The sequence below is a fragment of the Oryzias latipes genome, chromosome 9 (assembly GCF_002234675.1).
Source record: "Oryzias latipes chromosome 9, ASM223467v1".
In the NCBI taxonomy this organism is placed as follows: domain Eukaryota; kingdom Metazoa; phylum Chordata; class Actinopteri; order Beloniformes; family Adrianichthyidae; genus Oryzias; species Oryzias latipes.
The window spans coordinates 4,836,889-4,861,488 of NC_019867.2; the positions used below are offsets into that span (position 1 = coordinate 4,836,889).

Below are 24,600 nucleotides of genomic sequence, written 5' to 3' on the forward strand. Positions count from 1 at the left end.
TGATGGTCTTCTGGCTAGTTTTCAAGTCTAAAGTCATCCCCATATTGAACCAACTTTGTAACATGTGGGAAACCTGTAGTTAAACTCAGGCTTAACCCTTGTGCTATCCTAGGCACTTTAACATTGGGAGTTGGGTCATCTAGACCCACTAGACAGTGCTCTGAACCTTTATTCTTCAATGATTTGTGATCTTCACTGGTGTCCATGGATTACATGAAATCCTCTTCACCTTTATCCACCTTTGTCATGGGTCATCTTGACCCCATACGATGGCACAAGGGTTCAAACATTCATGTCCTGCAGAATTTCGGCAGATTTCTCCACAGTATTAGAATTTTTTCAAATCCTGTTCTTGTGGGTTTTATGGGCTGCAACAGCAATCTATGTATAAATAAACCAATACTTGAAATGAATTAAACTGAATCTGTATTGTATGAAAGTTACATTTCTTTTGAATATCATTATGAAGATGAATGCATTCTTATTTTTTGGAAAGTGCCTGTTGGCGCAATTACAAAAGAGGAAACATTAAACTTTTACTTAAGTTGCAACTCTCAGTTCAAAACTATCTGAATAAAAGAAATAAATTGTCAGTTCATCAGTGAGCTGTCACAGATAAATGAGTGAATTTAATTTAAAATGTAAAAAAGGCAATTTAAATTAAATTGACTCTTTTTACCACTAGAGGGCAAGACAGTCAATCGTTTTTAATGATTAAACATTTATTGCAGAGGATTAAAGTTTGAAAAAATTAAACATTTTTTGCCACATTTAACCTGCTAAATTAGATTTTGAAGTAAGTTATTTAAAAAAATGTTTTTTTGAATCCATAATTGGTGGTCATTTACTAGAAGTGTACAATTTTTCAGAATTTTCAGTCCAGAAAACTATTAAATGCCTTTTATTTTTAACAACTCAAAAGTAATGGCTGATTTTGATTATTTAATTTTCAATGAATTTTAATTTATTTTTATTTTGATCGTTTCAAGTCATTTCAGTGAGCATTTTGGACTTTCTTTCTTTAACTGAGGGGTTCCTAAAAAATTTTCCACCACTGTATATTCAAAAGAAAAGAAAAACACACGTTAGGACAAGAATTTTTAATACACTTTAACAGACAAAAAGGCTATTTCAGGTTAGAAAATTAATTTAGAACATTATCTATCCTCCTGACATTTGTCACAAAGCATTACCACAGTTTCATACAGGAGACATGGACAAAAAGACTACCTGCTTTAACGCCTAGATTTGTCACAAATTTGCAGGAAAAGGAAAGTCAAGGCAGCTATTTTACAGGAATAAAAAGACAGAGGCGCAGAGGCTGTTTGTGAACTGAAAGAATAACCAATCAGAAATGCTGTGGAAAATGGGAAAACTGCATCTTTTGGTCCTTTGAAACAGTTTGACAGAGCCTTGTCCCACTGTCCACCCCTCACGCTGTGACAGACAAATCCTCAGTGTTCCATTTGTGCGTGCTCACGGCTTTTCTGCACGTCTTTGACGCCTCCATGCATGCATTTATGCAACCCTGCAGGACTGTGAGACAGTCAACCATATTTCATGTGGTGCTAAAACCTCAAACATACTATGGGGGGAAAAAAATCTACATCCTGTTTTTACCTTAACTACCCAAGAATACAAATGTCACTCCACCGGGAATGGAAAGTCTTCCTCCAGCAGTGCGGTTCTCATGTTTACATTGAGCTCACGTCGCCTGTGAGGCTGTGGTGTTTTGCATGAAGGCTGGACACAGGGACAAAGCTGGAGAGGGTTTTTACGAGGAGGCTATCTTCTCCTCATATGGAGACTCGTAGGCCTCCATAGGCGGGCAGGTGCACACCAGGTGCTGGTCGCCGTAGATGTCGTCGATCCTTGAGATGGTTGGCCAGAACTTGGTTTCAGGCCTGATAAAGGGCTGTAAGAAAGAAAAAAAACTGTTATAATATAATCTATTAAAATGAGTTAATTTGACCATTGGTGGTAACATTTTTATGTTTTATTTGCATTTCACATTATATATAAATAAGCTTTTCTGTATTTGGCAACAAAGAGGAGTTCAGTTTAAACATTGCTTGTGGTGCTAACTGAGCTATTAAATATATTAAATAAATATTTTAAATAGTTCTATAAAAATGAATTATTGAATGTTTAAATAAGATTTTTTTAAGTAGTTTTTTCCAATAGGAAAATGTAAAAAAAAAAAAAAGTACATTACATTTAGGAAAAGTTGGAAATGGAACACAGAAGATATTTCCCCTTTATGCCACCAGAGGGCAGTAAAGTCAAAGGTTTTCAATCAGAGCAGCTTTGAGGTTTCTGGAGAACAAGGAGTTCAGTATTAAGTTTAAACACTACCTGTGGTGCTAAATGAGCTATTAACTACATGGAATAAATTTTTAAAAATGGTTCTATTACCAAACATTTATTTCTAGAAATTTGTGTTTTTAGTAAATAAATAAATGTATCCTGTAGGAAAAGTTGGAGAAAGGACCACAGATGGCATTTTTCCTTTTTGCCACCAGAGGGCAGTAAAGTCAAAGGTTTTGAAGCAGAACAGTTTTGAGTTTTCTGGAGAAGCCAAAAAAACAATCGGAGTTTGTTGGTTTTATCCTCAACTATTATATACGCAGGGGTGTAGTTGGGCAAGGCACCAATAACATGTAGGTCTACTTCGTTTTGCATGCATGAAGCCACTGACCAAGGGGAAGGCGGCGTACTCCCTGGAGTAGGGTCTGTCCCAGTTCGAGGAGGAGATGCATGCTAGAGAGTGAGGAGCCATCTGCATGTAGAACACAGAGACGCAGACGTGAGCTCTTCTGGATTTCTCCTAAATGAAAATGAAACGCGAAAAGTGCGTGGAGCCCCTCACCTTCAGCGGGTTGATACGAGAGTCCATCCTCCCCTCCTCGATCTCTGCGATTTCCTGCCGGATCCCGAGCAGAGCGTCACAAAAACGGTCCATCTCGGCTTTGTCCTCCGACTCTGTGGGCTCGATCATGAGTGTGCCAGCCACCGGCCATGACATGGTGGGTGCGTGGAAACCTAAACAAGCATTTAGTTTGAAATCAAGTTTTTTTTTTTTTTTTCAAATAAATCTCAGTAAAAATGTATTTCCCTGAAATTTGCTTGGATACTTATCCATACATTTGGGAAAATAGATTTTACCCCCCACCTGATAAATTTATTTCAAAATGGCAGCTTTTCTTTTGGTTTTATCTCCATAGCAACCATTTCCTTTTTTGGTCGCCTGGGGGTGACGAACAGGTTTATGTAATTTTTAGAAGAATCAGCAAAAGTAAACTTTTGGATTTCCTTGGAGACTGAGGTTTTGTTAACCACACCCACATTCATGATATATTCTTATCCTGTCTCATATCTTTTCCTTCTGCTTGAGCCAGAAATTCTTGCATTACATTTTCACAATATTGCAATAAAATGGGACAAGGGAACGCCACTTTTCAAGTTTGCCCGCTAACGTCGTTCATGATCTACAACGTCTAATTTTTTTCCTAAGTAGCTCCTCAATGCTGCTCGAAGAGTTAGGAGGCAATAGATCAAAAATCTAGAAATTTGTTGCTGGGACTTTCTTTAAATTCAAAATAGTGGGTTCTTCCCTAGGTCAAAGGTCAACAAAACTTGAGTTATGGTTGTTTTTACTGTTCCATATTGTGAGAAAATGTGAAACTCAAATTTCACATTTTGTAAAAAATGGCCACCAAAGCGTAGGTCCTGTGGCCATCCCATAATAATTTTAACACTTATTTTATTCAGACAGATCCACAGTTTTCCAGCTTGATTCCAAACACTGTTGGTTTTTGAGCCTCTTACCATAATCCTGCAGCCTCTTGGCCACATCAACAGCCTCTATGTTGGCCGTCTTCTTGAACGGCCTCACGTCCAGAATGAATTCATGAGCAACGAAACCTGCTCAGAAAACAAACCGATCAGCTTCTCAGAGGAAGGAATTCTCCTGCAGGCGGACCTTTCCGTGTAGAAACTGAACCGTACCTTTCCTGCCTCTGAAGAGGACTTTATAGTGGCCTTCCAGCCTCTTGGCCATGTAGTTGGCATTGAGGATGGCCACTTCGGTTGCATGTGTCAGTCCCCTGGATCCCATCATCTAAGTGCAACATAGGAAGCAGAGAAATAATGCTATGTCAGTCTTCTGTTAAAATTCGATTGCTTTTTAAAAAAGGAAAAATCGTTAAAACGATTCACAAGTTAAGGCTTCTGCTGCTGGTTCCCCACACGTCCATGTTCTGCCATCTTCAAGATTTTAACCTCTCTTTCCTTCAATCAAAGGATAACGCTGACCTTGATGTATGTCCACGAGATGGGCAGAATGGCGCTGGAGCCCCAGGGCGCGGCGCTGATGGTGCCCAACGACCTGCTGCTGTTGACCGACTGCATGGCAACGACAGGGTGGCTGGGCAGGAAGGGGGCGAGGTGAGCCTTCCTGATGGGCGACAACATCAACTTTCAACGACAGTTAACAATGACGATCATTAAACTGACATTCAGAGACCCAAGTCGAACAGAGTGACTTACACGCCAATGGGGCCCATGCCAGGTCCTCCTCCACCGTGAGGGATGCAGAAGGTTTTGTGCAGGTTCAGGTGAGACACGTCCGAGCCGTAGTCTCCAGGGCGACACAAACCCACCTGAGCGCAGACAACAGTGATGCTTAACAGCGTTGTCAGATAGTGCCATACTGGGTTAGTCTTTGATGTTTTCACAGGCACAGTTGTGCTCAGAAGTTTGTAGAAACTATGAATTGCAGCTTATGTTTTAGAGAATATGAATGATAACACAAAAACGTATTGTCTACTCATAGAAAACATTTATTGTATTAAAAAAAAAATTTCTTTTTAAATCCTAATGACTACAGAAACTTCCCAAATGACCCGGTTCAAACGTTTACATACCGCAGTACTTAATACCTTGCATTGCCTCCTTTTGCATCAATAACAGCTTAATGTTTCTTGTGTTTGTTGTGGATGAGCTTCTCTATTTTCTCTAATTGTAAAGAAGCCCATTGTTCTTGGCAGAAACCTTCAAGTTCCTTTAAATTCTTGCTTGAACTGCTCGTTTGAGGTCGGGAGATTTAGACGGCCACTCTAGAACCATCGCCTTATTCTGGTGGAACCAATGAAAGGGTGGATTTGTGTTGTGGATCGGTGTTGCATGCACAGCCTCCGAGCTAAAGAGTGCAACTTTACCACCAGTCTCTTCTGATAATGTGCTTCATTCCATTTGCCTTCAGTTACTTGTGCTTTTTTAGCTCACGTCTCCCCAAACCATGAGCGATCCCCCTCCATGTTTTCGCGGTAGGAATACCGTAGTAGTATTTTCACCACAGGCTTTGAGGTTTTTGGTCGTGGCCAAAACGATCAATCTTGGTCTCGTCACTCCAAATGACTTTGGTCCAGAAGTTTGGAGGCTTGTTTCTGTGCCGTTTCCTAAGTGAGCTTCTTTGTGGCATTTGCACAAAAAAGGCCCTTTTTTCCCCCCAGGTGCCTCCTTATTGTACTTCTCCAAAACATCCACACCTCCGTTTTTCAGAGAGTCCTGGATCAGAGCAGAAGTTGTTTGTTGGTTTTTCTTTGCATCCCTAACGCCTTTTTCTGGCAGAAATGTTTGTGACGGTGGTTAATTTTCAACAGAACCCCTAACTTTCCACTTCTTGATCAAAGTTGGAACACTGCAGCCTGGCATTCTCAGATCCTGGGACGTCTTCTTGTATCCCTTTCCTGTTTTGTACACTTCAGTTACCTTTTCCCATAGTTCTTTTGACAGCTCTTTAGGTGTATCTAGGGATGGTCCGTTTGACACTGACGCTCTGGCGCTTGTTTCACCTTCATGAAACAGAGTGGTTCGGCACAGTCTTTTGGGGCGTGTGTCGACTAGCACAGATCACGTGGTTGATGACGTATGAAGCGCCAAATGCTTCGTTTGGTTGAACCACGGTCCAGATGTTACTTTTGCTCGAACAGTTGGGCGCGCTATTCTCTATAAATACACATGAATCCCGAAGGTTTCCCGACCATTTCTATTGTTTCCTCTTAATTGGAATCAGTGTCAGTTCATTGGACTTTACCATGGCTCCTGATAAAAAACGTACTGTGGCTCAGGATCGTTTCAACTCGGTTTCTCCAACTAAGAGAATTCACCATGAACGTTATTTATAAGGAAAATACTTCTATCAATATATAATAGCGAGGTGTGATTGTGTAGTAGTAGAGACAAGCTCAGTGGAATAATCGCGGGTTCAAGACCAGTGTTTAACAATTTTTTTTTAATTTGTTTTACGTTTATTTTCATGTGATGTGTGTTTTGCTGTGTCAAGCACTTCTAACAGAAAACATAACTTGTTGTGGTGTTTTACTTTGTTTTTTTTGTTTTTTATCATCATTAACAACCTTGTTTTGTTTTACGTTTTTTCATTATGGTTTCCACATTGAAGTGTTACAAGAAGCTTAGTTTAGGCATATGATATACGTCCAGTCCGCAACAAGATGCCGCTGTTCTGTGTGGTTTCAAAGCCCTGAATGGTTGGTTCACTTTTCCGGCACAATTACACGAACCCCGTGAAAGCTTCATGGGGCTTCTATTCCCATCCCTAGCTGTATCCATGACCCGGGACCCAGAAATGTCAGTGCAGCAGCAAATGAAAGATGCAAAGGTCTGTTGGGAGTACAGAAACTCCAAGTCCTTAAGTGCAGTGGTCCCCAACCTTTTTGTCACCGCGGACCGGTACAACGCAAGGCACGATTACCGCGGACCGGTGGGGGTGGTGGGGGTGCGGGGTTGAGGTGCAACACAAGGTGTGTATCACGTGATGTTTGGTGTAGCGACTTTGACGTGCGTTAAGTGTTACGGATGTAACAGAGAGAATCCGGTCACTTTTCAAAATAAAACATTTTTTTCGAAGAAAACAATAAAATGGAAATTATTTTTTCTTTCTGTGCGTCCCGGTGCCAAGTGTCCCGCAGCCCGGTACCGGTCCGCGGCCCGGTGGTTGGGGACCACTGCTTAAGTGCACACACATTGATTACAGGCAAAGGAGTCACAGGTGAGGATGGTTACCTTTCGCTGTCGTTCAGATCCTTTAGGATCAGTCATCAGGGTGTCTAAACTTTTAGAACACTGTCATTTGGGAAGTTTCTGTTGTCATTAGAATTTAAAAACAGTTTTATTTTGTTTTTTACAGAAAATGGCTTCACCCAACCACTAACTATGAGTGGAAAAAAGTTTTTGTGTATTTCCATGAAAAATTACCCAGAAATTCTCATTTCTAACAATGACAACATATCAAATTGCACACCAAATAGTTTTCTTCTTCTGAAAAAATCAATTTAAACATTAAGAATAACAAGATTAAAGTCCCAATAATTGATTTAATTTGTATTTCTTTTGTTACTGATCATGGTATAAGCCCAAAAATGCTCAGTTCACACTCTGCATCGTCCATCAATTTCTGATCGTGAACACCTCGTCGTGTTATTATCCCTTCCTTACGGTGGTCAAGTCCTTCTATTAACATCTATTCCTCCCATTTGACCTCAGTGTAAATCTTCCCTCACCTGGGCGTTCATGTTGGCACCATCCAGATACACCTGGCCGCCGTTTTGATGAATGAGTTCGCAGACGTCTCCAATGTTCTCCTCGAAGACGCCAAAAGTAGAGGGGTAGGTGATCATCATGGCTGCAAGGCTCGCTTTATGCTTTTCCACCTTTAAGAAAAAATAAGAGAAATCATCTGTGAATGTCTGGAACTCACATTTACCCTTTATTTTGAATAATTATTCTCGTGTTGAAGGTCTCTGTTGATGAATTTTATAGAAGCACTTAAGTCCTGCACCCAAATGGTCACATTTGTTTATGGTTTTCATGCATCAAGGTAGAAATCTTTATCCAGCTGCTTACCAGAGCCTTCAGGTGAACCAGATCGATGTTGCCGTCTTTGTCCACCTCCACCACCTGAACCTTCATGCCCGCCATCTGAGCGCTTGCTGGGTTGGTGCCGTGGGCCGACTTGGGGATCAGACAGACCTGCAACGAGAAGTAAACCTTAAAGACTGAAGGACAGACTTGATCATGACTTTGGAAATGATAACATGAAGTTTTGCGTTCAGGGAGCATCGATCAGAAGGTCGTGACGAAACGTTTGCAAGAAAATCTACTGAGATAACAACGGTTTGGGATAAACAATATACGTTGACAAAGTATGGATGAACTTTCTTTCAGTTAAAAAACTCAATAAAAGTGTTTTTTATTTAAAGTTTAAACCCAAATTCATTCAGTTTGAACAGAAAAGCAGACATGTGAGGTTTTGCTCTAAGTGTGGCAATCACTGAAGTGTGACATGCCTGCAGGCCGTCCATTGATTTTATCCCATATTAGGATGACACCTTTGACATTTTGCAACTCAGTCACACAAGAAAAGTGGGACACCTGCCTTGTGGGTTGGCTCGCTTTGACCGAAACCATCTTAAAATATCCAAATATGGAATTTTGAAAAGCAAGTCGTTGGCTTTCAGCTCCATTGTTTGCTCGGTTATGGTTTGGACCTTGACTTCTACCAGAGATCAGCCCCACTATCTGGGATGTTCTTGAGGGCAAGTTATTAAAAACAAAGGCCAAACGCAGTGGGAGAGAAAAAAAAAAGTTCTAGTCAGCCATTCTTTAATCTGGCGGAGTTTGTTATCTGCTTTTCTCCTGCACAGCGGTGTCCAACAATCATGTTAATCTTTGATGTCGAGGTGACCCGTTAGCAGCCAGCAGTAAACTGTCAGGATTTGACTGTGACGGGGGCTGCTTCGCTTGGCTCGCACACTAATGCCCTCCACCGGGCCCTCTCTGTGGGGATGGGTGAGTCAGCAGAAGCAAAGAAACAGCCGGTAACATGCAGGTCTGCAAACGGCTGACTGGCCGTTTCATTTGAAAGCAGATCAGTGAAAATTGGTCATGTGTGGGAATGTGAAATGTTCACAGATGTACCACTAATAAACATTGCTAAAACTACAGAAAAAATACTAATAAACCATGCATGACCAACGTAAATATACGCAGAACATGAACCATGTGTGATAATTGCGCTTATATTAGTGATTTTTGCATAAATTACGTCGTTTGAACGTTAACGGTGCGCCGTAATCACGATCTAAAAGTTTTACATCGATGGTACGTGCGTGAAAAGTCCATCAGACGTATGTGTAACGGTCGTGGAAAGACACAAATTTGTGTGTGAATCTTGCAAGAATCAGCCACAATTGCTTAGGATTTACCTAATAATTGTGTATAAATCACATAAAATATGCATCAGCAGCGTAATTCTCAACCAACCAAAGACTGAAACTGATGTCGGCTGAAACTCTCGACGGACATCTGCGAACATAAACCTCTGGCGAATGCAGGAAACACGTGAATTATGTATGTATATCACGCATGGATAACAGAAGACAGAAATGTCACATGTGGAAACTATGCAAAATGTAGGTAGTGACTGTGTGACAAGGCCATTAGTCATTACTAACAGCAGATGCTACACAAATACCAAGTACCCAAGAACACATAACACACGACTTCAATGAAATGAAATTATTGATAAGGTGCAGAAAAAATATGAAAAAGAATCCATTTGTGAAATGGAAAATGCGCTGGGCGGGGCCACAAGCTCCCTGCTCTGAGCTCTAACGAGGGGAAGGGGGGCGGGGTTGGCAACAATCCCACCTACAACTCAGAGGCCAATTTCTAAAGAACTACTGCTGCTCAGCAGAAACTATGTCCTAAAAAACGACAATGGTTTCTGGATTTTTGGCTAAAAACAACGTAATAAATAGTTTAAAAAGCAACAAAACTGGAAACGGTTTAAAAATAGCTCAAAAGATGTTTCAAAACAAACAGAAGATTTTGTTAATTATTGCTCATGCATAACATTACCAAACTGTATTGTTTTCCTGAAACTGCTGCTGTTTTAAGAAAATGTATATGAGTGGGAAAGAAGAAACGTTTCCATCAGGATAAAAATGTTGGGATTTCAAGTTGTCAACATCGCTAAGTTTATTTTAGAGCATTTTATTGCTTTTTGATCAACGTTCACACATAGTTTTTAGTGAATTTTCCACTTGTGCTCTCTCAATGCAGACACTTACACTTCTGGAGCTTTCCCCCTTTGAGTTAAGGTAAGCCTTTATGGCAGCCAAGCCAGCATATTCTCCCTGAGCGCCGCTGAAAAACAAGGCAAAACGCTGCAGTTACACATCTCACACATCCTTCAGCCACAGGAGGGTCCAAAGAGCAGCCCGCTGACCGACAGAGGAGAGCAAAGCACATGAAGGTGAACGGTAACTCTCTTGATAAGGAGGTGGGCGTGTGCTTTATCAGAGAAAATGTTGGTGCCTCTGATATTTAACTGCTGAACAATTAGTTGCTGTATGGCATTCAACCCATTGTTTTCCTGTTTCTCCTTCTTTATTATAGTATCTTCTTCATCTACAATCTTTCAGCTATTTTAACCATTCAACTATTAAAATCTTCAGCTCTTTCCAGCTATGACTTTTGGTCTTTCAAATCCTTGAATTTTTCAAGATATTCCAGGATTTTTCCCCTTTAGAAATACACGGGGAATCCTTGGTGCAGAAGCTCGCTGGTTCGCTTTTATGTTATTGTGCTGTTTTCACTTTATTTACGGTCAACTTTGACCATTTACTTATTTATTTTTTGCCAATTATTATTACCCTTTTAGTTTCATTTTCATTCAATATAGCATTTAACCCTGCATTTTCTTCTGTAAATGCCGCTCATTCATTTCTAGAAGTGTTTTGTTTAGGATAAAACGGTGGGATAAAACACCAACCAGAAGCTTGAAGGCTGTTAAGTCCTTATTTCTAGATTTTAATCAATGAATCATAACTTGACATCTTAAAAAAAACCATCCTCAGTGTCTAAATGTTAAAGCAGGTGAATAAAACTATTTGCAGGCTCACCTGTTCGGCTGGAAGGAGATCTTGTCGTAGCCCGTCACCTCACAGAGGTCCTTTTCCAGCTGTCTGAAGAGCTTCTGGTATCCCTCCGCCTGATCCAGAGGCACGAATGGGTGGATGTTACCAAACTCCTTCCAGGTGATGGGCTGACAGGGAAGTGCAAAAGCAATGAGAAGGTGAAACACACACTGGATCAAAACTTATGTAATTTATTAAGGGACGATGGTTCCCTAAATGCTGTGAGGGAATGCCAGTGTCATCGTGGAGATGGTTTGAAAGAACGGCAGTGGGTCAAAACAAAAAGCAGACCTACCATGAGTTCAGATGAACTGTTGAGCTTCATGGTGCAGGAGCCCTGAAGGAGAAAGCAACACTTTCAGACCTCGTTTTATCAGGATTTCACTCGGACTCTGGATTCAGGGAGGACTAACCAGCGGGATCATGCTGTGTACCAGAGAGATGTCCTTGTTTTCCAGACGCTTCATGTAGCGAACAATGTTGGTCTCAGAGTGGTAACTGATGAAACCAAAAGAGATGCATGATTGAATGAAAAACAACACTTCAGAAATCAGTCAAAAGTTCTTACCCCATTGGCAGACTTTTTTATAAGCAAAGAAATCTGCCAATAAGGTAAGAAGTAAGGTAAGTCTTACCAAGAAATAGTATTTTAAGAGAAAATGTCACTGAAACTAAGACTATTTTGCTATTTAAAAAAACATATTTTAGGAAGAAAATAAGACATTTTTTCTAGAAACAAAAGTCGTTTTACTTTCTTAAGGTTCAGTTTTTGCAGTGCACTAAATTATTTTAGCTTTTACTTTGACTTGTGTACAAATTTTCCAAAGCATCCATTTGAAGATTTCATCAGTAACCAGTTTATATTGACAGTTTCTAATTAGACACCTTTTTACTGGCAGGTTTAGTCTTTCTCATAGATCTTATATTTGGAGCTCATATATTTTTTATTAAAATTTGTAAATGTCTTAAAGGGATTTATTTTTGTTTAGGTTTTTCTCCACATTTTTATTAACAAAATGTGAAGTTTGGAGATTATTAAATGTGGCCAATGTACTCTAGTTTCCCCCCCGTCGAGGATAAAACTATTTTATCATATTTTATCACTTTATTTTAAGTTAGTAAAAAAAAAGATTGTTAGGTATAAATCTAAGTTATAAAGCATGCCTTATTTGGTATATTTGTTGAGATGAAGGGTGATGTACAAACGGAATCGAAGTCGCACATTTTCCAAATGTCTTGCAATTTGAGGCAAAGGGTGCATATACCCCCCCCCCATGAAAAAAAAAAAACTCTTGTTAATGGTGAGGCTTTAATTTTTTTTGTTTTTTTGTTTTTTTATTTATTTGTTTGCCATGTTTAGAGGCCGTGTATTTTGGTTTGCTTACTTGTTTGTATGACTTTTTTTTGTAAAGCTTTGATTAGATTTGATTAGACTTGGACGATTTTGATTTGTACAGATATGCAACACTCAAGAATTTTTTTTCTTTTTACATTACAGTTCTAAAATGTCTTTAAAAAGTTAACAGATAAAAGTCTCGGAATCATAATAGATTTGGTGTGACCAGCAGCTAAACCTTTTGCATCATTTGGGCAACTTAGATATGCACTGTGTAACTGACACACTGACAATAAAAACAAAAATAAAAACACTGGAGCTCATAGAAGAACTAGAAATAATGAGATGTTCCTGCAGGAAGATGATTCACAGCAGGCAGGGATGCTCTGCAGTCCATGGCATTTTAATGGCAACAGAGTCAGATGAGGAATTCTCTTTAGAGTCCTGATCTCTCAAAAAGGTAAATCCTTTATACATCAGTGACCTTTTCATGCCTGTATTGATAGAAATTTACTTGCAAACTCACTTTATGGCACCAATAAAGATTGCATGATCCACTTTTAGAAACAAAGACACACTCTGAACCTTTAGGTCTCCTAAAACAAACCAAGCTTATAAATTTGAAGTGTGTGGTGCATTTAGAGCACCACATAAAGCTCAGATTTTTTTTTTAAAGGGGGAAATCTCCTGTTTTGAAAATAAAACAAGTAAAAAACATGTTGCCAGTTTTCTTTTTGTTTTTTATGATCCACTTGGCTGTTAATGAACAAATAACTGCCTTTAATGATTCCCATTCTCTCCTTGCTGCAGAGTTGGATGGTGAACAGAATGATCTATGTTTAGACGAGGCTCGTGCTCATGTTATGCATGGAGAGGTTCCTGCTTTGTCTGCAAGTCCCGGAGCAGACATTGGACAAAGCTCTCAACTCTTGAGGCCAAAGTCCAAGGCCGCATGAACGCGTTGTAGTGTGCACCAGTTAAAAAACAAAAATCAAACCATTTCTTTGCCTCTTAGTCAGTTTTCCTCTGAGAAAAAGGCTTCTTGTTTGTCTTTTTTTTTAATGCAGATGGGCTTTGCTCAGCTGCTGCTGCGGTGCAGAAAAATACAGCTACTTTGCCACCGGATGCCGCAAAAATAACAAAGATCAACAATAATTGGGCTTTTGGAGTCGTTTAAAAGAAAAAGAAAAAACAATTGACTGCCACAAAATGAAAAGAAATAAATATTCTGGTGTTTATTTTCATCAACTGAGAACCGACCTGTTGAAGACCTGGTGTGTGAGGAACTTGCTTGTCCTCTTGAAAGGACTTCCCATGATCCCCTTCACCCGCTCCCCCATCTTTTCCGCAATTAGTTCCTGAAAATATCAAAATAAACCCATGCATCTAGCTACTGCCGTGCGAATAAAAGAAAGACAACCTTTTTGGAACACGACAAACAGCCGTTAAGAAAGAATAAATAAATGCTGAGTGTGAGCGTCAACGTACAGCTGAAGATTCACAGCCAAAAACCCAAAGCAGGTCGTCCAAGTCTCTCTCTGTCACCGTCTCATCCAGAGAGACGCCCAGCTGTTTGAAAAGAAACAAGAACAGCAAAAAGGTTCCAGACTCAAATTTAAAATGTGGAAATCTGTCACTCTGCGAAGATCAAACTAGGTAGCTTGGATTCGAACAGACGTAGACTCACCACGCCTTCTTGGTAGATCCGCAGGTTTATTTGGCGCTGCGTGGCTCTCTCCAAGATGTCTTTGGCAGCGACGCTACAGTGGATCTTCAACGTGTCATAGAAGATTTCGCTGTGCAGCCGGTGGCCTGCTCTCTTCAGACCTGGAACAAACACAAAACTTCTGAATTTACAGTTACAGAATACAGAAATTCGCTTAAATCTTTTGGCTTTATTAAATACTTCAGATGGAAATTCTTTTCTTTTTTTTATTTTATTTCCAGGTGCCCTTTTTTTTGTAGATATTGAATTTAAGTGTGGACTTTATTCCATTAAAGATCATTGATTTTCTCTTAACTAACAACTCATGAGTTCCAAGACTTTTGCTCTTTGATTGTTTACCTGCTGCACAATCAGGGGTTGGTTACATTTGTGGCTGAAACTCACTGTTGTATCAGCCTTTGATAGAGTCATAGTGTCTCCTTTTTCTGCACTGCTAAGAAGGTGAAACGTTATCAACACGGTTTTACAACCTTTTTTTTTGCTTTGTGTGCATTAACCACTATTCTACACCATCTTTGCTCAAAGAAATTTGCTTTTATAGAGGTAACTGTGTCAAAACTTCAACTGATTTTAATTATTTTACTCTTTTCTTTGACTACTTTACTATTTTTTCACCCAGTAATTATGTGTTATTTAAAGTTCTTTAGTGGCAGTTTGGAGTATGAAGAAGGAAAAATTGCCTTCAGCAAGAATGAGAGCAGCATTGTGTGTCCTCTCGGCGATGTGTTTGAGTCCCTGTGGACCGTGGTACAGTGCATACATGGCAGCCATGTTCGCCAGAAGAGCCTGCAAAGAAAAAGGAAGGTATATTTGGTTTTATGGGGGGAATAAAGAAGAGATTTAATTGTTTTTTGAACTTCTGCCGACACCTGTGCCGTGCAAATGTTGCTGGTGGCCTTGTCTCTGCGGATGTGCTGCTCTCTGGTCTGCAGGGCGAGTCGGTACACCTCCTTCCCAGCTGCATCCCTGAAACATTGCAGCACCATTTTCTATTTAAAAAAACACTTTAAGTGACCGTCTTTGCTCCAAACTTTAATCTTTTTCTCCCACCTGGTGACTCCAACCATTCTGCCGGGCATCATCCGGACCAGGTTGTCTCTAACGGCGAAAAAGGCAGCGTGAGGGCCACCGTAGCAGAGAGGAACCCCAAACCTCTGAGAGCTTCCCAAGGCGATGTCAACACCAAACTCTCCAGGAGGGCGCAGAACACAGAGGGCCAGCAGGTCAGTGGCGCAGCAGGCCAAGGCCTGGACAAGCACAAAAAGGAACCCTTGAAGCGTCCAGCCTCCTTTCTTTCACTCGCTCTGGGTTTAAGAGCCGATTAACCAGCTGATATTTGCGACTGTTGTTCTTTTTTTTTTTGTTTCTTTTATTTTCGTGAGTATATGACCTAAAGGGGAACCTGTCCCGGCTCTTTGTACCCTCTTACCCCGCCCTTGTGTGCTCTGTCTACGAGAGCGGTGAAGTCCTCTACCCTGCCGTCGGTGTCTGGATACTGAAAGAGCACGCCGCTCACATCCTTCCCGCTGAAGTCCATCTCATGAGGCAGCTTTAGCACCGTCTTGACGCCAATGTAGCTGCAGGACAGCAGCGATGTTCATTTACAGAAATTGACTCTAAAGCAGGCGCTTTATGACACACCTGCAGGTCAAACAGCACCATGCGTTTTGGCGTTCATACTTAGCTCTGGTCTGCACCACGGCGATCGTCTGGGGATGGCAACGTGGGTCGATGTAGAACGTCCGTCTTTTGTTCTGTCTGAAAAAAACAAACAAAGAAATGAATGGAAATCTACTGTGTTTTTTTGCACAGTTTATCTGTGACGTGTCAAACTTCCTGTCACGTGTGGAGCGACTTTGGGTTGTCAGGTACCTGTGGCAGAGCTGCATGGCCTCAGCAGCAGCCGTTCCCTCATCCAGCAGAGAGGCGTTGGCCACCGGCATCCCTGTGATGTCACAGATCATGGTCTGATAGTTCAGGAGAGACTCCAAGCGGCCCTGGGAGACCTCAGGCTGGTACGGCGTGTATTGCGTCACCCTGAAAACAAAGACAGAGAATCGTCTGAGCAGATAGACATATACTATGAACATATACTAAGAAAATGAAGCTCAAAAATGCATTTTGGAGTCTCTTTTTTAAATCAATATGAATCAAGAGCAGACAAAAAAATGCAGTTTAAAAAAAAGAGCTTATTTGTGATGTAGAAAATACTTTTTTTTTTTAGTTTAGCTAAAAACAGCATCATCATAATTAAAAGACCATTGGGAACGATTTTAAAATAAGTCGAACACGATCGGAGTGGGACTTTAAGAAGAAAAATGGTACATTCTTACAAAAATCTTGCAAAATCAAGTCAGAAAGGTAGATAACACTACAACAGAACGGCTTCCAGTATGAAATCTAGTCTAGTGTTTAAGTATTTTCCACTAATGGCTTCATAATGTCCGTGGAGACTCACCAGCCTGCATTCTCCAGGAGATTCCTCTGGACGGGCGGCGGTACCGAGCAGTTGTAGTAACCCATCCCGATGTAAGACCTCCAAACTTTGTTCTCTGAGGCAATCTTCTGCAGGGCTTCCAGGACCTCGTTTTCACCTGGAAAATAACACTTCAAAGGTTTAAATCCCCCCCAAAAATGCTTCTGTGCTGCAAGTGGTAAGAGGAAACGTTTAACCGCTTTAGAAAATGTCAAGTACTTTCTGTTTTATAACTTTGGAACCGAAATTCCTAAAGTGAAACCCCAAAAAGTTATTGAAAGAGATTTTTCAGAATTTCTTAAACGGCACAGTGTGGGACAGCGACAGCGAAAATACGATTAGAAATTCATTCAAAATCTAATTATGTCGCCTTTCGTTAAACATCAAACTTTGCAGCGTGTTTCGGTATCTCGGCATTCCCTTTTGAAAAATAATGCGGTTTAACCATTTTAACTCACTTTTTTATTGAATAGTTGATTTACGCTCTTTTTTCTCTGAACGCCTCTTCCCTGATGTTGTTCAGGCCTGACCCCCACACCCTCTATGCTGCTGGGAAGCTCTGTCACCACAAAACCAGCCTCTAAGATTCCTCTGGCCTTCCTGGCTGCCTAGCAACCCAGAGGAATGGACAATGCCGCCCGTCTGAACCTAAAGTCCCGACTACTCCTGTTTTCAGAAAAGTGGATAGTGCTTCTTTGGACTAAACACAACTGCAGTGAATCTGCAAACCTTTTTAGTTTTTTGGGAAATGGAGGTAAATTTGTTTTCCCATGATCCTGATAGACAGAAAGGGAGAAAAAGAGGCAGATCTGCAGCCATCCAGGAGCTCTATTGTTAAAAGAATCCCTAGCTGGCTTTGCGAGCCGAAGCCCTTCGAAGCTGAACAAGCAAAAAAAAAAAAAAAAAAAAAAAAAAGCAGCACAGCTTCCAGTTTGTTCCTTCAGCATGGCTTGTTGCATTATCAAAGCTGACAGAGTTGGAGGAGGGGGCCGACGCCAGCACAGCTCAAACTTACATGGATAAGGAAGCCCCCAAAAACTTTTATCTCCTTATTATCTGTTTGTAGTGTCACACCATTTTTTTAAGAGACCAAAAAAAGAAAAGAGGAACAGCTGAGTCAGCATTTTATTAGAATGAGGGCTCTGATTAAATCTGCGGTTTTTATTTATTTATTCACAAACAGACAAAAAGTAGCTTATCATTTAAATATTAAAACATGAATAGAGAACATTAACAAAAAAAATATTTTTTTCAGGTGTGCTGTATTATTCGTTATACATTTTGAATCTTGGATGAACTTTATTTGTTACTCATTTTGATGAGAACTGATGATGTCATGACTCTTTGGCTGATTAATTAATGATTAACTTTCATTTTCAAACACAAAATAAAATAGTTAGATATCAGGATAAACAGGAAAAGTGATAAAATGCATGAAAAAGGAGTGTGTTAAAGAAATTCTAACACAACACCACATATTATTCCAACCTCATATCTTACTATATTCTATGCACAACATGCAACAATTATTCACATAAACACAGAAAAATAAAACGTTTTAAAATACATCCATTCATTCAAAGACACTAAATCAAATAATTATCTTCTATACAATGCAAACGCTCTATTTACAAAACTAAGCAAAAAAAAAAAAAAAAAGACTATTGACAAACATTCAAACAGAGGCGGAGCTAGAATATTTTATAGGAGGGGGTTGGATGGGTGGAGGCAGAAGACTTTGGAAGGGTGGCAAAACACCAGAAGGGATTTACAAATGAAAAGATTAAGAACACGCATTTCTAATAGTTTTCATTTTTATTGGTTTTATTTCATTGAAAAATAATACTGTTGTTTTAAGAAAATTGAATTGATGATTTCTTAATCTTTGTCGATGATAGTAATTTTGACTTAAAAATCAGTGGGGCAAAGCTATTTGCTGAGGGGCAGCTGCCCCCCCCCCCTTTACCCCCGTAGCTGCGCCCCTGCATTTATTATTTTTTGATGTACTTTGTTTATCTGTGGTCTTAACAGAAGCCTTTCTGGCTTCTTCTACCTCTCTGCACATTTAACTGCTGTAACCTAAATATTCTCTGGTATCTCCTTTTGTTTTATGCAAAGCTGTTTTGTGCTGAATACATAAATAAATAGATTTACGATAATTGACCATATTGATTAGTTAACAATAAGCAATAGAAATCCATTCATCAAATATATATTATTCATTATTTCCTCTTTTATGTTGCAAGAACCGAACACTTGGTGTCACAATTTGATCCGTTTTTCATTTCTACATGAGGCAGTTCAACAATATGTTGATAATGAGAGCTCTGGTTAATAAATAAACAGATCAAATGTTTGCTGATAAACAAATTATGATGTTAAAACCACACAGCAACTCAGGTTTTATTTATTTCCATCCCAACCTTTTTTTTATATACATATACATTTATATATGATTTTTTCTTAATTATTCACATCTTTAAAAGTTCCAGAATGGAAGGTTTTTATTGAGCATTTCTATCATTTCTTTTCCAGGAAAGCTAAAATGTGCAGAATGTGACATGATAGAGGGCCAGAAAAGCTGCAAAAACAGGAAGATTCACTCAGAGCAATCTGATGCAGACCACCTTATTAGGAGCCCCCTCGGCTGTGATGTAATGAGAACGCTGCAACCAGATTAAACTGGACTTGGGACCAGAGCGCAGGGCTCAACTTTACACTCCGCTGCCGTCCTATGAGCATCGCCTTCCCATCAGGAGATTGGTGCTGCGCGCCGAGTTTCGCGAAAACAACTCCTAATATGTTCAAAGGAAGACTTAACCCGGGAGAGCGCAGCGCGGAGACAATGGAGGTGCAACCTACATTTCAGCCACTCACTCGGCTTCTTCCTTCCCCGTCTGTTGGATGCGCCCCACCGCGCAGAAAAGCCGCTTTAAGTCCGATTTAAAGCTTTTTTCCCTCATCTGTATTGTATACATCATTGAATTGTGTCTGCACACATGCACTCTTGCATTTTCAAACTTACAGATCGGATCATCCATCTTCAAACTCCTCTGAAGGCGGATGGAAGCTGGAACTGTGTTTTCGATCAGCTGATCGATTGACTGCAAACATCAATGAAATAAAAGTGACCGCAACGAAAAGCGGTGGGATCATCGTGTTGATGACACTTTGGAGTCTTAGTTCTTCTTCTTACCTCGAGTCCCAGGACATCCAGCATGTCCCTCTTCTCCCTCTCACCTGGACCGATGTGCCGCTCTGCGAAGTCATCGTGTCTGGGTAGGATCCTCTCGATGCGCCTGGAGGAGGCGGCGGCTGCGGACGTCCTCAGCCCCCGGGCGGCGGTTGTCAGGGACGCCGACCCGCCGCGGAGCCCGCTCGGGAGTTTCCAAACCACGCCGCTTTTGTGTCTCAGATGCCCACGCGGCGCGCTGGGATTCACCGATTTAGCCAGGAGGACCCCCCACGACTTGGCGCACTTCTGCATCTCTTAGTTATTCACTTTTTTGTCTTTTTTTTTTTTTTTTTTGGACAAAACTCCCCGGAACTAGCACGAGCCCCTTTCCTCCCTTCAACGAGCCCGATACCGATCTGTTGTGGGGGGGAAGGAGGAGGAGGAGATACAACCAACTCCTTCAAAGCTGCCGAGTTTTATAGGCGATAACGGCTGCAGGCGAGCGGACCAATCAGGGCGCAGGAGCGGGCGGTGACGTAGTGACGAGCCCCGGTGAAACAGCTGTGGAACTTCCTCACGTGCTCAGCTTCCATTGACCAAAAGGAGCAGAAAAGCAGCCCACGTTGAAAGTCCGATGCTTTCATGGACTTTAACCAACAAGAAGATGGACTGTCTGATAAAGTCTGAGCGCCACGGACGTGACACGCATGCGCGTGGATCCTCATCCATTCAGACAGAACCTGCCGAGGACAAGTTACTTCCAAACTTCATTAGGAATAAATTCAGTTTAAAAGAATATTATCGAAATAGAAATGTCAGTACTAAATACTTATTTGAAATAATTTATACTTAAGATTTTTCTTAAATATTTTTGCCAAATAATGTCAAAAATGTATCTGCGCTTTAAAAAAGTTACTTAAGAGACCATATTAATCATGAAAAATTAAAATTATTAGAAACACTTTCACAATAACTAGAAACACTTTCACAATAGGTCAAAAGATGATTAAAGTGGGACTTAAAATAACCTGAAACTATTATTTAAAAAAGAGTCTTAAAGTTCTGCTGCTGGTTTACAATGCGTTGAATAGTTTAACACCAAAAATATGATTACCCTCCTCATCTAGTGTCTTCCAGTCAGACCTCTCCGCTCCTCTGGATCCAGTCTGTTAAATACATGTTTAATTACGTAACAGAGATTGCATTTTAATAAAGATTTAAAATCAAATGTTGATATGCCAGATGTTAGCAGCTGGCTAATTTCCATCTGCAGTCCAAAAATGGAAAAGCTGCTTCAGCTGCTCCATATCTAGACTTCCAGAAAACCGTAGATCAGCTGAAACACTCAGTTTGGTTTAAAGACCACCTGTTCTCAGCTACATTTGGATAGTTTTAAGTAAACGTTTACATCTGCATTTTTACTTTAAACTTAGTTTAAATTCAGTTCTTTTTCACTTTTTTAAATTGTCATACTTTTATTGTTTTATATAAAGCACTTTAATTTGTCTTTGTACATGAAATGTGCTACAAATAAACTTGCATTGGAAATTAAACTAGTTTCTGACTCAATTAAGTCAATTGATAAAAAGAATTTTACTATGTAAAAACAATTCTGTCATTTTACAGTAAAAACCTGTGGTTCCCAGAGGTCATGTAGGAGGTCATGGACAGTATTCCTTTCTTTATCAGGAATATATTCCGTAATTAACCTGTGGTAGGTGAAATCCACGAAGTGGGATGAAAAACCCCTAAAGACACTTTTTAAAGACTTTTCTCGGAAAGACGTGAACATTTTCACATTTTCTCTCTTTCTGAACTTTCAAAGTTCAGAAAAATAAGCAAAAAATTACAGGAAAAACAAAGATCTGTATGTGGCGAGCTAAAAGCATTCTGTACAGGAAACAGCACGGATGAGATTGACTGACAAGGTTAAACTGAACACAATGTGCTATTAAAAAATAAACACAGTAGCATGCAACATTCACAAAAATTCTACTTTACAATTTATTTTGGCAACCACTATTTCTTTTCTTTAAAACAAAACTGATTTTTTTTCTGATCTTAATCATATAGATCTGTGAGAATTAGCTGAAAGGCTTTCAATTTGTCTTTTTTTTTTTAGACATCCTGTATTTTTGTCTGGAATATCTGAAGAATACTCAAACTTCTTTTCAATGAAACACATCAGAGGTCCAGGAGTTTTTTGGAAAATCCAGATGTTTATGTCACACAAGACCTTGTATTCTTTCTGGTATGTCGTGTCTTTGTTTTTGGAGCTCCCTTATTTTTGCCAGTTATATTTTATCGTTGAATCGTGATTACTGGTAATTACTGAATAAAGCCTGCACCTCTTTCCAGGTTTTTCTGGTTTGCTGTGACCAAGATTAATAATCAGTCCTCCAGTTGCTGCAGCTTTAAGTGTGAGTCACCATAAAATAATTGTGCCTGTTGCCACAGCATGTTCAAACTAACTGGTATAAAAACAAATACCCTCTTTGTGTTTATCATGTGTTTCTGCGAAACTCTTTGCCAAGTTGAAATCTGGAATTTGGCAAAACAATGAAGATTTGTTTAGGTGCATTGGTTGGGATTCACTAAACCAAGAGAAAATCAGGGCACTACCTTTTTTTTTTTTTTTTGGTAAAGTCAGGTATTGTTTTTGGATAGACAGGGCATTTTTTCACATCTGTCCAATCAGTTTGACAGTAATGTCTTTGTGTGTGTTTTTGTCACAGTCAGTAACTTCCAGATGTTCTGGTGTTCTTGCGTCAGTCTTACCTCCTCATCTGTCTTGTTTGAACAGATATCACAGGAGTTTTAAACCTGTTCATCCTTGTTCTTGTAGTTCTCATGTGACACATGTTCTAATGGTTGTATTATCTGGTGGATGTGTTCTTGTAGTTCTCATGTGACACATGTTCTAATGGTTGTATTATCTGGTGGATGTGTTCTTGTAGTTCTCATGTGACACATGTTGGTTCGATTCAATTCAATTTTATTTGTATAGCCCAAAATCACAACAACAGTCGTCTCGATGGGCTTCGAAGTGAAAAATAAACTCAAAAGGATCATGAATACAAAGAATTCAATAGGAAAATACTAAAATGAACTAACAAACTGACTAAACTTTACTGGCATCCCTGCCTTTAGACCCCCCTTCACGGTATGGAAATACTCCTAAAAAAAACGGATTCTGGAAAAAACGAAGAAACCTCAGGGGTGCCCACATGAAGGAGGGATCCTCCCCCAGGACGGACAGGCGATTTACCAGAACTCTTAGAGAAGAATTAACGTATCTAACCCCACAACTACATATATAAAGTCCAGCAGACGAGCTTCATCCAGCCGTGGTTGGGGGGACAGTCAGGGGCGCGAGTCGAGCCGGAGACAGGAACCACAGCCAGGTGTAGGAGCGGGAGCAAAGGCGAGGTAAACGGTCAGGAACAGAGCAGAGATGAGCCAGAGATGAGTCAGAGGCAGGATCCACAGCCAGGTGTAGGAGCAGGAGCAAAGGGGAGGTAGACGGTCAGCAACTGGAGCACGGATGAGCCAACTGGAGTCTGGAAGCACTCCCACTCCCCAGGAGGGGAGAGGGAAAGAGTGACAATACATGAATCGCACTGCACCAAACACAGGCATGGAGAACTAAATGATGAATAATGATCAAGAATAGAGAAGAGAGGAAGGGTAGAAGTAGATGAGAAAGGACAGAACCCCAGTGCACCATAGTTACCCCAGCTTCAATTTCAAGCAGCCTTTTAAAACAAATAGTTATTGTTATTAAGTTTAATTTAAACACATTACCATTAAGTTGAATATTCTCTGAATACTAACTAGTCTGATAATAAGCCTGTCCAGAGAGGAATGTTTTCAGTCTAACTTTGAATGTAGAAACTGAGTCGCCTCTCTTACATGAGCTTTGAGCTTATTCCATAAGACAGGGGCTTGGTGGCTAAACGCTCTACCTCCAACCGTACTTTTACTAATTCTAGGAACCACAAGCAGTCCTGCATTTTGCGAGCAAAGTGTTCTTATTGGATGGTAAGTGACTATGATGTCATTAATATAGGACGGGGTCAGTCCATGTAAGGCCTTATAAGTTAACTGGAGGATCTTGAAGTTGATTCTAGAATCAACTGGGAGCCAATGGAGCTAAACTAACACAATACAACCAGTATTATCTGGCAGTTGTGTTCTTGTAGTTCTCATGTGACACATGCTGGTTGTATTATCTGGTTGTTGTGTTCTTGTAGTTCTCATGTGACACATGTTGGTTTTATTATCTGGTGGTTGTGTTCTTGTAGTTCTCATGTGACACATGTTGGTTTTATTATCTGGTGGTTGTGTTCTTGTAGTTCTCATGTGACACATGTTCCAGTGGTTGTGTTGTCTGCTGGTTGTGTTCTCTTTAGTGCTCCTGACTAACAGCAATGCAGATGTGTCCTTTGTAGTGGAATTTCTAAAACTGAATGTCCCCCAACCGTGGAATATGCCTGAAATACCTCCTTTTGGTGCCAGCAGAGGCCGTTTGGGGCTTTTCAACGATACCAAATTTAAAGGGGTGGGGCTCTGGGAATTGTAGTTTTTGGTTGATTTTGAAAATATTAACTGGACACATTTTTTCCCCTTTTGATGGTCAAGTGTTCAGATCTTCCAGAGAGTTGAAGTTCATCTTCATCATGTTGCCTTGCTTTAACTAAAATATTTTATTTGTTTTGTGACTTGGAGCGGATCTGCTTTGTGGTCTCTATTTTACTTCCTGTTTGTCTCACTACAAGCTCCTGTAAATTTCTTGTTCGTCTTTCTTGTCCGTCAGACCTCACATGGTCCTAAAGAGAGTTCCTCCAAATCTATCTGTAACCCTTGTGCTATCCTAGGCACTTC

The 24,600-nt window shown here is 40.2% G+C and overlaps 1 protein-coding gene across 2 annotated transcripts; it reads right to left on the reverse strand.

Moving 5' to 3' along the window:
* Window positions 1-1,085: 1,085 nt before the first annotated feature.
* Window positions 1,086-20,171, reverse strand: gldc (glycine decarboxylase). Of its 2 annotated transcripts, XM_004072128.3 has the most exons (25): window positions 19,738-20,171; window positions 19,567-19,645; window positions 16,524-16,659; window positions 15,938-16,102; window positions 15,746-15,823; window positions 15,495-15,642; window positions 15,116-15,312; window positions 14,935-15,031; window positions 14,746-14,851; window positions 14,027-14,166; window positions 13,828-13,908; window positions 13,600-13,697; window positions 11,417-11,501; window positions 11,299-11,340; window positions 10,989-11,131; window positions 10,155-10,230; window positions 7,927-8,052; window positions 7,584-7,733; window positions 4,549-4,661; window positions 4,315-4,456; window positions 4,009-4,120; window positions 3,829-3,924; window positions 2,870-3,042; window positions 2,699-2,779; window positions 1,086-1,915 (listed from the first exon to the last, which is right to left on the reverse strand). In XM_004072128.3, exons 1-25 carry the CDS (start codon window positions 20,026-20,028, stop codon window positions 1,775-1,777), a joined length of 3,096 nt encoding a protein of 1,031 aa, XP_004072176.1. In that variant the 5' UTR covers window positions 20,029-20,171; the 3' UTR covers window positions 1,086-1,774. The 2 variants fall into 2 exon arrangements, with proteins under 2 accessions (XP_004072176.1, XP_020561376.1); XM_020705717.2 differs by lacking the exons at window positions 19,567-19,645; window positions 19,738-20,171 and adding an exon at window positions 17,000-17,139.
* Between the last annotated feature and the right edge of the window lie 4,429 nt (window positions 20,172-24,600).

Coding starts and splice junctions, on each gene's coding strand:
- gldc (XM_004072128.3), bottom strand. CDS start 20,028: ATGCAGAAGTGCGCCAAGTCGTGGGGGGTCCTCCTGGCTAAATCGGTG. Junction 14,167..14,745: donor TGCTCTCATTCTTGCTGAAG/GCAATTTTTCCT, acceptor TGTTTGTTCCAG/GTCTGAAGAGAGCAGGCCAC. Junction 11,502..13,599: donor ACACACCAGGTCTTCAACAG/GTCGGTTCTCAG, acceptor TGGTTTCATCAG/TTACCACTCTGAGACCAACA.